General features: G+C 39.2%; 1 protein-coding gene across 1 annotated transcript in view; it reads left to right on the top strand.

Annotated features, from left to right (window-relative positions):
- Positions 1-3,481: 3,481 nt before the first annotated feature.
- LOC109428789 (protein spitz-like) overlaps positions 3,482-12,192 on the top strand; it is a 223,965-nt gene continuing 215,254 nt past the window's right edge. Inside the window, exon 1 of the mRNA XM_019704636.3 lies at positions 3,482-5,550. Coding sequence (XP_019560181.1) covers positions 5,385-5,550 — 166 coding nt within the window. The 5' untranslated portion in view covers positions 3,482-5,384. The remainder of the gene's footprint in view (positions 5,551-12,192) is intronic.

The raw sequence follows: 12,192 nt of genomic DNA, 5'->3' as shown, positions 1-12,192 counted from the left end.
TAGTATAACTTAACAATTAGAGATTTTTGACAAAATGTATCATAGTAAATTTCTCAGCCGTCTATTAACCGATTTGGGTTCTCTTAGCATCAAATGCAAGCTACTACATCCTAGTACCATCCTTTTTAATTTTACTACGATTAGACATTTGGCTACCGAGATATCTTTTGACGAGTATTTGAGAATTATACAAACATTTAGAGAGAGTTTTAACCAAGTGTATCATAATAAATTTATCAGCCATCTGTCAACCGATTTGGGTTCTCTTAGCACTAAATAAAAACTACAACATCCTAGTAGAACCCTACAAATATAATAATTTTTATTACGATTGGACATTTGGTTACCGAGATATCTTTCAACGTTCTTCTACCAGCAAATGAAAGCTACAACATCCTAGTGGAACGCTCTTGAATCTTATTTTAATTGAAAATTTGGTTACCGAGATATCTTTCGAAGAGTACTTTCAATAAATTCCTTTATTTATTATTAGGGGTAACAACGTAAACCGCTTATTAAAGTTTATTCTGATTAAACGTCGCAATCATCAAGGCAATCTTTGATTATATCATTCGCAATTTCATGAAACATTTCAAATAACAGAAAATCATGGCTTACGCAGCAATTTAAACTGTTTAGTGAGTCCCCTTATTATATTTGCTTGCTATCTAACATGAGCTATAATTAATCATGCAAATGGCTGCAGGTCGAATTGAAGATCATTCGACATTATATAAATACTACATTCTTTACTTAGAATGTTCGAAAACACAGCGCAACCTTTTTTTTGTCTCAAGAACAAACTTATGTGTTCGAATGAGTGTAATCAGTTTCGTACCTTTAAATTCCGCCCTATGTTGCTTATCCTTTGACAGATACGCGTATTTCGACTACCACTTGTAATCTTCCTCAGGGTCGATTTCTTCACCTCGGCTTAACCGGTAAGCCTAGGGTTACCATCCGTCCTGATTTAACAGGACATGTCCTGATTTTCGACTTATTTTGGCCAAAATTTCTTAACAAATCCGTGGAGTTTTACTCATTTTGAAATGTCCTGATTTTCTATGCTGTGTTGATAAGAGCCCTAGGTAAGCCAGGCTTACCCATATAGTTGAACCTGGTTTGACACTTAAGCCAGGGTGAAGAAATCGGCCCTCAGTGTTAGTTATCCACTGAGTGGATAACTGACACTGAGGAAGATTACAAGTGGTAGTCGAAATACGCGTATCTGTCAAAGGATAAGCAACATAGGGCGGAATTAAAAGGTACGAAACTGATTACACTCATTCGAAGAGGGTTCGAAAAGTCGGTACTAGAAACTTATGTGTCTTTGACAGATTTTGGGTCGCTGAATCCGAATTCGGGCTCAGATTTGCTCCAGCACGTCACAACTCTGAGCTATACCTCAATTTATAGGGTAAAATATGCGATTTTGGGCTTTTCTTGATTGCAAGCCGGTAATTATGGAAATGTTTTTTAAGTAATCAAAGGGTAAATTGGACAATTAACATCTAAATTAACGAATATGCAAAATATTTTGTTTTACTAAATCAAATTTGATAGATTTAAGCATTTTATGTTAGTAAGTAAACTTGCATGCAACTTTTGGAGGGTGACTTGTATGGGAAATATCATACCTAACATAAATCGCTTAAAACTATAATATTCGATTTTGTAAAACGAAATATTCTGCATGAGTCGTTAATGTATATGTTAACTGACCAATTTTCCTTTTGATTGCCACCTGTTTAGACTCCTAAATACACATTTGGCGATAGTTTTGCATTATAAACAAACATTTATAATGCACCTACGCGCTGAAAATGAGCTTAATCATTTTTGTGCATCGGAATCTATAAATCTCCGCAACGGGCAATATTTGCGTCGGAATCTATAAATCTTCGCAACGGGCAATAATGACGTACAGCCAAAAATCGTCAAAATCGTATATTTTGCCCTACAAATTGAGGTGTAGCTCAAAATTGTGATGTGCTAGAGCAAATCTGAGCCCGGATTCGAATTCAACGGTTTAAAATCAATCGGAGACACATAAGTTTGCACTTGAGACAGACCAATAATTAATGTTTGGTTCGTTGTGAAATTGTTTCACAGTTTCTCTAAAATCATGTTAGTGAAACTGTTAGTAAAAAAGCATTATTATAGTACGGACCCCGGTATTGGAGAGTCTTAGGGAGATTCATATAAAGTGTATACTAGCAGGTTATTTTTTTTAATAACATTATGTTAAATTAAAGCTTTGAATCTACATGTATAATGTGGGAAAATGCAAGAACTGGGCAAAAAATATTATTATTGAACCTTGCAGATTTAGATCGCAATAGCCAAAATAACTCAAGGCCAAAACTAATTAACATAGTTGAACGGGATGAATGACCCATAAAAGGTTAAAATCCCTGGTAATAAACAAACAACAACAACAATTAACATAGTACATAGATATATAATTTTTGTCCCTTTTAACACCATAACCTTGAGTATCGAGTAATTCGGAGCTTCGACTGATTAAGCGATATTAGACAAAGTGTATCTTGATGATTTTCTTATCCTTTTGTTGATCGATTCAAGATCATGTGATAGTAAACAAAAGATACAATATTTCAGAATATGTAAGCTATTTTTAAGCATTCCATACACGATTCCAGGAGGTGTCTGGCATTTCTGGTAGTTTAGCTCATGGTTAATGATGCTATTTTGGAAGCCAATCTACTAGATGCCAAATCCACAATATTTTCTAGAATGGCCAAAAGGCACAATCATACAAAATAAATATGTTTAATACGAATAATACAATAATAATTTCAATAAGTGTAAGAAAGGTTCTGTTCACCATAGGTGGATAAAATCGGGTTTTTATTTTTAGTTTTAATTTTAAAGTGTCGGTGTTATTTGCGCATATGTAGTAAAATACAAGAATGCATTGTGCTCAAGCATGTCCTATCATGCCATGCTGAGGATAATAGAAAAATCCTTGGAACATGGCAAAAACTCTTACCAGTTTTGCTTAAATCAAATTTAATGTGGATATACATTACTGTATATCTGCTTGAAAACGATACTACTACCTCGCCAACTCCGTATTTTTAACTTACACTACTGCTGTAAACCAAAGTCACAGTGGGTGAAATTGAAGAAATTCACTTTGAAGAGAATTATTGCCAAGATATTTTTACTAAAGACCTGTACATAAACGTCATTTGGAAAGTAGTTCCACGGTTGGCCACACAAGGCTATTACATATAATCATACTCTTATTTGATTTTATTATAGAAGTATCCGATTTGTGTGAATCCTCCATAAACGTGTTCAATTAATTAGGCCCACCAGCCTTCTGCCATCAGTGCTTCTGCTGCCTCAGTCGGTATCCGAGAAGAACCGAAGATAAACGAAGCACAAATACATGCCCAGTACGAACCGAACGTACGAAGAATGTCAGAGAGTGTAGTAAAAAAGTGAATTTTCAGCATAGCCATGTCAGTACGAATGGAAAAATGCACACATTGTGAGGTCGGAGCCAGCTCGATAAAGTAACACGAATTATTTGTATCCCAGTTTTTTCTTGTATTTCGGTCGGTTTAGCGTAACATTTTGTAGGACAAGCAGCAGCAGCAGCAGCATCGCCCGAGTGAAATGCTGTATTTCGTTAGAAAACGATAGATTCACGATTGTTTACAAGCATTTTGTACAAAAATTCCAGCAAACTGTGTTGAAGTTTGACAGTTATGAAGATAGGATTGCTGTAATCTGTGAAAACTGTGAGTGAGCTGCGGTTCGTATGTGTGTACGGTGTGCATTGCAATCACCACGGGAAGGAAAGAATGTGTTATGATATGGAGAGCAATTGTGACAGTTCAATCTTGAAGATATCAGAAGTCGGAAGGAAATAAAACCCGCCCTGAATGCCCTTTGATTGGGAGAAATCGGAACAGACCCCTTGTCTTTCGGATATTCGCTACGCAGATCAATTCACAGTGGACTCCGGTAGTAGCGCGCAGAGTGGGTCATAAAATTGGCATTGGCTGAGTGTTTTACGGACCTACGGTATCCACGAAAGACGAAAGATGAATAATAATTGAATGATAAAAATGGTGGCCCAGAGAAGTTGTAAATATACTACAGGAGTGATGTAAAAGAAGTATTTATACATTGAGAAGAAATATTACCCTCAAACAGGCGTACGGTCGCACACACGATTTTTTCTTATTTGTGTAAGAGGCAGCTATTTCTTGGGGTAATGTAAACAAGTAAATGTTGAGACATATATCCAGTGAGATCACTGTAAGGTGTTGTGGGAGATTTACAAAACAGTGGATGAGTAGCACCTCCTACTAGAAGCGAAGTTACGCTACAAATTGATGTGGATTAGCCTCTACTCGCCGTAGCATGATTGTACAGAACATTGACCGATAAATAGAACATAGTTTACATCTGAGCGCAACCTTAGAATGGAATCGGCACGTTCACATGCTCATATCTGCATTCGCTATAAGCTGCATGCTCGCGTATAAACACGCATGGGATTGATTGGTTGTACGTAGCCGAAGCTGCCGAGCTCTGAAGCTGAGTATGTAGTGCAACAGTTGGAAGAAAAACAACAATCGTCGATGGATTTGGTTTGAAAAATTGCGGAAAAGAACACTTAAACGAGTGTAATTCGGTACTATTATAAAAGTTAACATTGGTGCAGTAAACTCGTCGAAGCCGAAGATGAAAGCTAATAAAAGTGAAACTCGTGTAATTAAAGTTAAGTACATAAGTAACATGGTGAAATGAACGAAGTGAGTTAACGTCTGGTTAAGCGTGTCAATTGTTTAAAAATGATTGAAGAATATGTGACTGCGAAGCTAACGATTATTCGAAATGCTATCAATTATATACCACTCGCAGTGTAGTTTTATAATGATGTTCCGAATACTTGCGGGCAGACTCAAAGTAGGAAGTGCAACATTTGTTTTTAAACGCTAATTTGGTGCAGCTCACTACAGCGAATAACTTAAATCGTGGAGCATCAAAACTACAAAAAAGTGCACTGCAATTCTACTCGGAAAGAAGCAATCAAAAACTAGGAAACGTTGGAAAAAGTAACCTTTATGTTCAAGCTACATTTTGAGCAATAGTTCAACCCGTTAGTGAGTAACTGTGATGTAACGATATGTGCGGGCGTGTTAAGTAGAGCCGAGCAAGAAAAAAAAAACAACAGACGTGCCAGATATAATGTTTTGAACGGGCAATTTGTGTACGCCGGGTGAAGAGAACGTTGATGAAACGAAGAAAACAGCAGGAAGAAATAGCTTTGATACAAAAAAAAAAAACGGCAAACGCAACGAATCGGTTGGATTGAATGAATCAATGACATCAGTAGTACGATGCCAATGGATCAAGCGAACGACGCCGCCGTGATGATCCATTTCGCAAGAAGCAACTATTTTAGCACCATGTTGGAAACGACATTCGACAAAATGTTTCAATACACCGACAGCACAGTGAGCGCACCGACTAGCACGTTTTTCAAGTTCCTAGCAAGATTCTCAGGTAATTACCAGAGTTATTGATTTTTTTTATTACCAGTACGATAAAAAAAAACAGATAAGGGTAAATCGGCAAATACTGCACGGCTGACAATGTGAATTTTTTTAATAGAACATGCATTCCTTACGAGGTGTGTGATAATAAGCAAATTTTTAGCAATGCAATAATTAGCAATTTACTCTTAGAATTTCATACACTGCATATCTGCGATAGCAATTGCTTCGGAGTGATTTTCATCAAAGTTTATTATTAGAGAAATTATTTATCAAATTGTATTTAGTAACTGACCGATGTTCATCCTTCATCTAAAAAGCTTTCCACTGAATTCCACCAACCATTACGCAACAATAATGACAATGTCGCAATCTGCATTTATTACGGCAATCTACCCAACGTGATACAGGATTGTACATCAACATAAAATGTTAGTTTACATCAGAACATGATTAAGATCGCACACTGCGCGTTAATTAACTTCTCCAATTTTTTCACAATAAATTTGAACCGTGAAATATCCAGACAATGCGCATTTAAAAGGTTCTGATTTACTGCTATATCCCTTTCAATTTCATGACGAACCAGTACAATTGTGCTGTTGAGCTCTAACATAATCTTTTGATCTATTTAGTCTTTATTTTACGTGTACATTGTTCTATTTATTGAGCCTTTTTATTTATAAACTTTTGTTCATGTTGCATGTGAGATTTAGCACAACAAATTAAGCAAAAACCTGAAAACATGAACAAATATCTAAGGCATATTTTTTTATTCCCAAATTATCTAGTAAACAAAGCTGGAAGTCGAAAGATAAAGAATGCTATGCTACTGCAGTCATAATTCCAAAACCAACGACTAATTTGCAGTTTATATGTAGTGAGTGTTTCTACTTTGATACAACAAAAATAGCTAAAATCATTCCTTTTTTTAAATATTTTTTGGCGCTTGAAACTCAATGAGGAGGATTTAAACAAATGTCAACTTAGGGCATTCGAGGAGCGAACCTGGTGTGATGGTTAGAACACTTGACTATCACGCCGAGGCCCTGGGATCGAATCCCACTCCCGACAAACTCGCAAAATGTGAGTTCTTCCTTCGGAAGGGAAGTAAAGCGTGGGTCCCGAGATGAACTAGCCTAGGGCTAAAAATCTCGTTAATGCAGATAAAAAAAAACTTAGGGCATTATGCCAATCAACTATTATTACATTCCTGTATCCCTTTCGCGACGGACCATAAAAGAATGATTATCTCAAATTTTCTCTTATAAACTTAACGTCCTCTAGAATAAAACTTTCTTTACTTCGGCTACTTTATCCACTTTTTGGGGTCAAATTAGGACCAGCAAAATTGTGCTGGTCCGTCCTCAAGCCGGTCGATGTTCTCTAAGTAATAGACCGGCCCACATTTGTATGGCGAGAAAGAAAAGTTGGAAAAATTCACGGGGCACCCTCTAGAATCGTGCCTTTGGATGAGAAGAACAATCTGTGAAAGATTCAGCTCAATCGGTGTAAAACTGAGCTGGCGCAAATGAGTTGAAGGTTTGTATGGGATTTTCAGTCCAAATATATGGGAAATTGGATGGCCTACAGTCTCTCACTCAGTACGCCGGTTCAGCGAGTTCGATTTAGCTCAGAATTGAAAGAATGGTAGTTGATACCCTAAAGAACAATTTTGTAGAAGACCAAATCATGATAAAACTTAATTTAGGTGCAGTTTCAGCTAACGAAAGCAGGATGAGGACATCTTCCCCTGTTTACTCTCGGTTGTTACATGCAGCACGTGTTTGCTGTTCGGAACTTGCGCTCTTCATCATAGGCGGCTATGTTGGCCTTCATTTCAATTGCTCACGCACGTGTGCGGGTATCGAAACAATGAAGAATTACATAGCTGCCTATGATGTAGCGCGCAAGCTTCGACCGACAAACACGTGCTGCACGTAACAACCGAGAGTAAACGGGGGAAGATGTCCTCATCCTGCTTTCGTTAGCTGAAACTGCAACTAAATTAAGTTTTATCATGATATGGTCTTCTACAAAATTGTTCCTTTGGGTATCAACTACCATTCTTTTAATTCTGAGCTAATTCGATCTCGCTGAACCGGCGTACTGAGTGAGAGACTGTAGGCCATCCAATTTCCCATATATTTGGACTGGAAATCCCATACAAACCTTCAACTCATTTGCGCCAGCTCAATTTTAAACCGATTGAGCTGAAATTTTCACAGATTGCTCTTCTCACCCAAAGGCACGATTCTAGAGGGTGCCCCGTGGAATTTTTCGACATTTTTGTTTTTGGGCCGGTCTACTAAGTAATTGCTAAAAATTGCCTACTTTTAGGCGTTTGATGGTAAAGAAGATTTATTGTAATAATTAAATCACTGCAGAGTGTTAGGTTGCAGAAATTTAGACATATAATTTAAAATCTAGAAACAAAGGAACAAAGGATTTCGATAATATGGAGTAATATTATTCACCCAAGTATTCAAAGTTCTTTTAAAAAATCGTACTAGCTGATATTGTGTTCCTTGATTTGAAATTATACGTCTAAGTTTTTACAAACTAACACTTTGTAGTGATTTGATAATTAAAATCAATCGTGCTTTTCAACAAAGAACCACTTATTTTTCGCCGTTTCGCAGAACTACTTTCTTTCTATCGATTTTTATCTCTGCATACCTGGATTAAACTAATATTTATAATAATACGACAGATATTTTTTTTTCAATTTCTAGGGTGATTGTTTACTTTTTGTTTAACTTATTGTGGCGTTTTTTATAAACAATTCCAATCAAAGCTGAGGAAATACAGAGTTAGAGTAATAACTCGATCATAAAAATTATTTACATCACATATTTTGAGGAAAAAACAATTGAAAAAATGGGTAAGACCAATGCCGAAAAACAGCACGATTGTGCTGGTTCGTCCCGAAAGGATATCGTGTGGCAGGTACGATGGACTTCAATATGTTTTCCATAGAATATTTCTCTACTAGCTCTGCTTGAAATTTCGCCTATACTGCAGGAGAAAATAGTTTTACCAATACCTCCAATCGGATTGAAGCTGGGCCTGGGGATGACAGTGGGACAGAAATAAAGAAAGATGTTACGCTCACAAAACCAACATTCACCAAACTGATCAGAAGTGAATAGAATATTATGAATGTAACTTGTTTAATTGATGGTTTTAGGGTGTATTGAGCACTTGAAATACTAGTTAATATTAAGAAGATCCCTTATCCATTAAGGGCTTCCTTAGAATTATTCAAGAAACTTGTTTCAGTCTTTCTCAAATTTATTATGGGAATTTAACCAAAAAGTCTACAGATACATGAACAGTTTTGTAATATTGGGTCGATTACTGAGTAGACATTTTTTCTTAGAATTCAATAGATTTCTTAGAAACTTGAACTGTGGGTGCATTTCCATGATTGAGTAGACACTTTAAGCTTGGTTTTTATTATTAAAGGTCTTAAATCATTGGAAAAATCGCCATCTTTTAAGTATTTTCGACAGCGTTTTAACCAGTGTTCCAGATCAGTTAACAACTGTCTAGACGTGTTTTCAAGGGCATCATAACATTCATAGTTCCAGTAAGACGACGTGAGATATCGTAGAAGAGACCAATGCTGCCGGTATTTGTGGCATTCTGCCCTTTGTCGGCTAAGGAGTCCGCCCACGCTCGTTTGTCCCGTAGCGCTGACGGGCTACGGCTTTGGTTCCCCGTGTTTAAGCTCGCTCTATCGCGGCCTTGGCGTTCCGTCGTTCCAAATAATTCTCACCGATGGTGATCTTCTTCGCTATCACCTTTCGGAATGTCCGCAGCACGGTTTTCCAGCTCCTCAACAAAGGACCTTTTCACCGAGGCGTCTTTCATTCGGCGTGTGTTGAACCGACGTCCCAATTTTCTCCTCCTTTAGATGGGTCTTTACAATACGCAGCCGAATCTTGTCGATTAAAGCGATGATGGTCAGACGCAATGTTGACTGCTGCAGATGTGATCGATTTGTTTTTCCGCGACGCCATCCCGGGAAACCGTGAACTGGTCGATGGAGAAAGAGCGATTCCCCAATCACCACTCTGCAAGCAGCTCTCCGTTGTCGCTCATTTCTCCGAGACCATGGCGTGCCATGACGTGCTCATAGTTCAAGTTATTGAAATCAACCTTCGAGTTGAAGTCGCCAATGAGGATCTTGATGTCACACTTTGGGTTCTTATGTACGACAGCATTCAGTTGGTTGTAAAAGTTATCTTTGTTTTGCTTTTCAGTATCATCAGTAAGCGCGTTACATTGGATCATGGTAACGTATCAAATCCGTGTTCTGAGTCTGGCCACAATTGTTATCCACACATTAATAGCCGTGGGTGTATGAACGCTGTGCAGGAAACCAACTCCACTGTGACGAGGAGCAGAGTAGGGCAGAGTATAGCAGAATGAGACCCGATACTAATCTGTGCTTTCCGAAGCTCGGCCAATGGACTTCATTCCTAGGATTAGAATGTCAAGCTCATACGGTATGCCTCATTAGCTAGTTGTGCCCAAGTCAGCAATCCTTTGTCATTTTTGGGCTAATCTGATATTATGTAACGATGTGAAAGTATAGCACACACACTATCACGTTGTTCCGGCAAGCAATGTCTACGAATACTTGTACAAGCGTCGGATCACTTACATACATTTAATTGTTCGACATCACATTTAAGACAAGACATAATCAACAATAGTACGCCACGATACTCGGTTTGTGGCTGCCGCTCTCCATCCTCGGTCGCGCCCAATGTTCGCCAGGTCACGCTCCACCTGGTCCGCCCATCGTGCTCTCTGCGCTCCACGTCTTCTTGTGCCAACCGGATCAGTTGCAAACACCAGCTTTGCGGGGTTGTTGTCCGGCATTCTTGCAACATGTCCTGCCCACCGTATCCTTCTGGCTTTGGCCACCTTCTGATGCTGGGTTCGCCGTAAAGTGCAGCGAGCCTGTGGTTCATCCTTCTCCGCCACACACCGTTCTCCTGCACACCGCCAAAGATCGTTCTTAGCACGCGTCGCTCAAAAACTCCGAGTGCTTGCGGGTCCTCCTCGAGCATGGTCCATGTCTCGTGCCCGTAGAGGACCACCGGTCTTGTTAGCGTTTTGTACATGGTGCATTTGGCGCGTGGGTGAATTTTTTTCGACCGCAGTTTCTTCTGGAGCCCGTAGTAGGCCCGACTTCCGCGCTTCCGAATTTCACGGCTCACGTTGTTGTCAGCCGTCAGTAAGGATCCGAGGTAGACGAATTCCTCCACCACCTCGAAAGTATCCCCATCTATCGTAACATTACTACCCAGACGGATCCGGTCGTGTTCGGTTCCGCCTACCAGCATGTACTTTGTTTTTGAAGCATTCACCATTAGTCCGACCTTTGCTGCTTCGCGTTTCAGGCGGGTGTACAGCTCTGCCACCGTTCCAAATGTTCTGGTAATAATGTCCATGTCGTCCGCAAAGCACACAAATTGACCGGATTTGGTGAAAATCGTTTACCGGCTGTTGCGCCCGGCTCGTCGCATCACACCTTTTAGAGCGATGTTGGAGAGTAGGTAGGGTAAAAGCTCCCTTAGTGGAGGTAGTACCAATAGTGGTGGTAGTGCCAATTTAGCACTATTTCGTGCAAAAAGCTTGCAAATGACATTTTTAATAGATGCATCAATAACATTAATTCAGTTTTGTGTTTAGGATTTGCCGAAAAACCTATTTTAAACAATTATTTTCCTAAAATTTTTTGCTCATTTGCACCTGTAGTGGTGGTAGTGTTCCTATAGTGGTGGGTCCCAATTCAATGGGATGCGCCACTATAGGAACCAATGTTAAATTTTATCTCCATAATAGGAACCGTGTACCTATAGTTGGTGCATAGCATAGCATAGCATAGCATAGCCGACCGTACACATCCTGGGGTGGCTGTCAATAGAGACGTTGAATGCGCCAGAAAAGTTGCCTGGGACTTGACAAACCTTTCATTGAACGATCTCTTTGTTCGACACCTGGCCAGGTCCTTACGATCAGCGGGGATGGGGAGGAAATGTTGATTAGATACCTACTCAGAATATGTCCAAGAACTTGGGCCACTTCATAGGTATCTGGAGTTGGATGGATGGGGTTTTATGGGATGCTTTCCTTGGCGAGAAAGCGCATGACAATGTGTTATACATTTAGTTGTAATCATTTACCTGGCTACCGCTGAAAGAGTAAATATTAGTACATAGTAAATATGATAATTTAACTAAAGGTTGATGACGGTACGATTGAATAATTGAATTCAACTGAATACAGAACAGAAAAACAGATGATTATTGTGAGAAATTGGCCCGCCGCTTCCGAAGGAGTGCTCCACAGCAAGTTGTATGATCGTCAGCTAAGTCCGTTCGGCCGGTGTCCAGCCATAGAAAAAGCGCCATGCGATCAGAACTGAATTCCGTACTGATAGTACGGCCACGTAATACCATGGTGGCTCACTTTGACCGGCACAAAACTGAGGTTGACCGCGATCCGATAGTTAAGACAAGAAACACTTATTACGAGAAGATACGTACACAAGCGAAACAACGACGATTAGCGCAATGGAATCATTGTGGACCGAGAAACTATTTCAACCCGTTTGCAATCAGCTTATTCGTAA

The sequence above is a fragment of the Aedes albopictus genome, chromosome 3 (assembly GCF_035046485.1).
Source record: "Aedes albopictus strain Foshan chromosome 3, AalbF5, whole genome shotgun sequence".
NCBI classification, from domain to species: domain Eukaryota; kingdom Metazoa; phylum Arthropoda; class Insecta; order Diptera; family Culicidae; genus Aedes; species Aedes albopictus.
The sequence above is the reverse complement of the archived record's forward strand: the minus strand, read 5'-3'. Positions and strand labels throughout refer to the sequence as shown.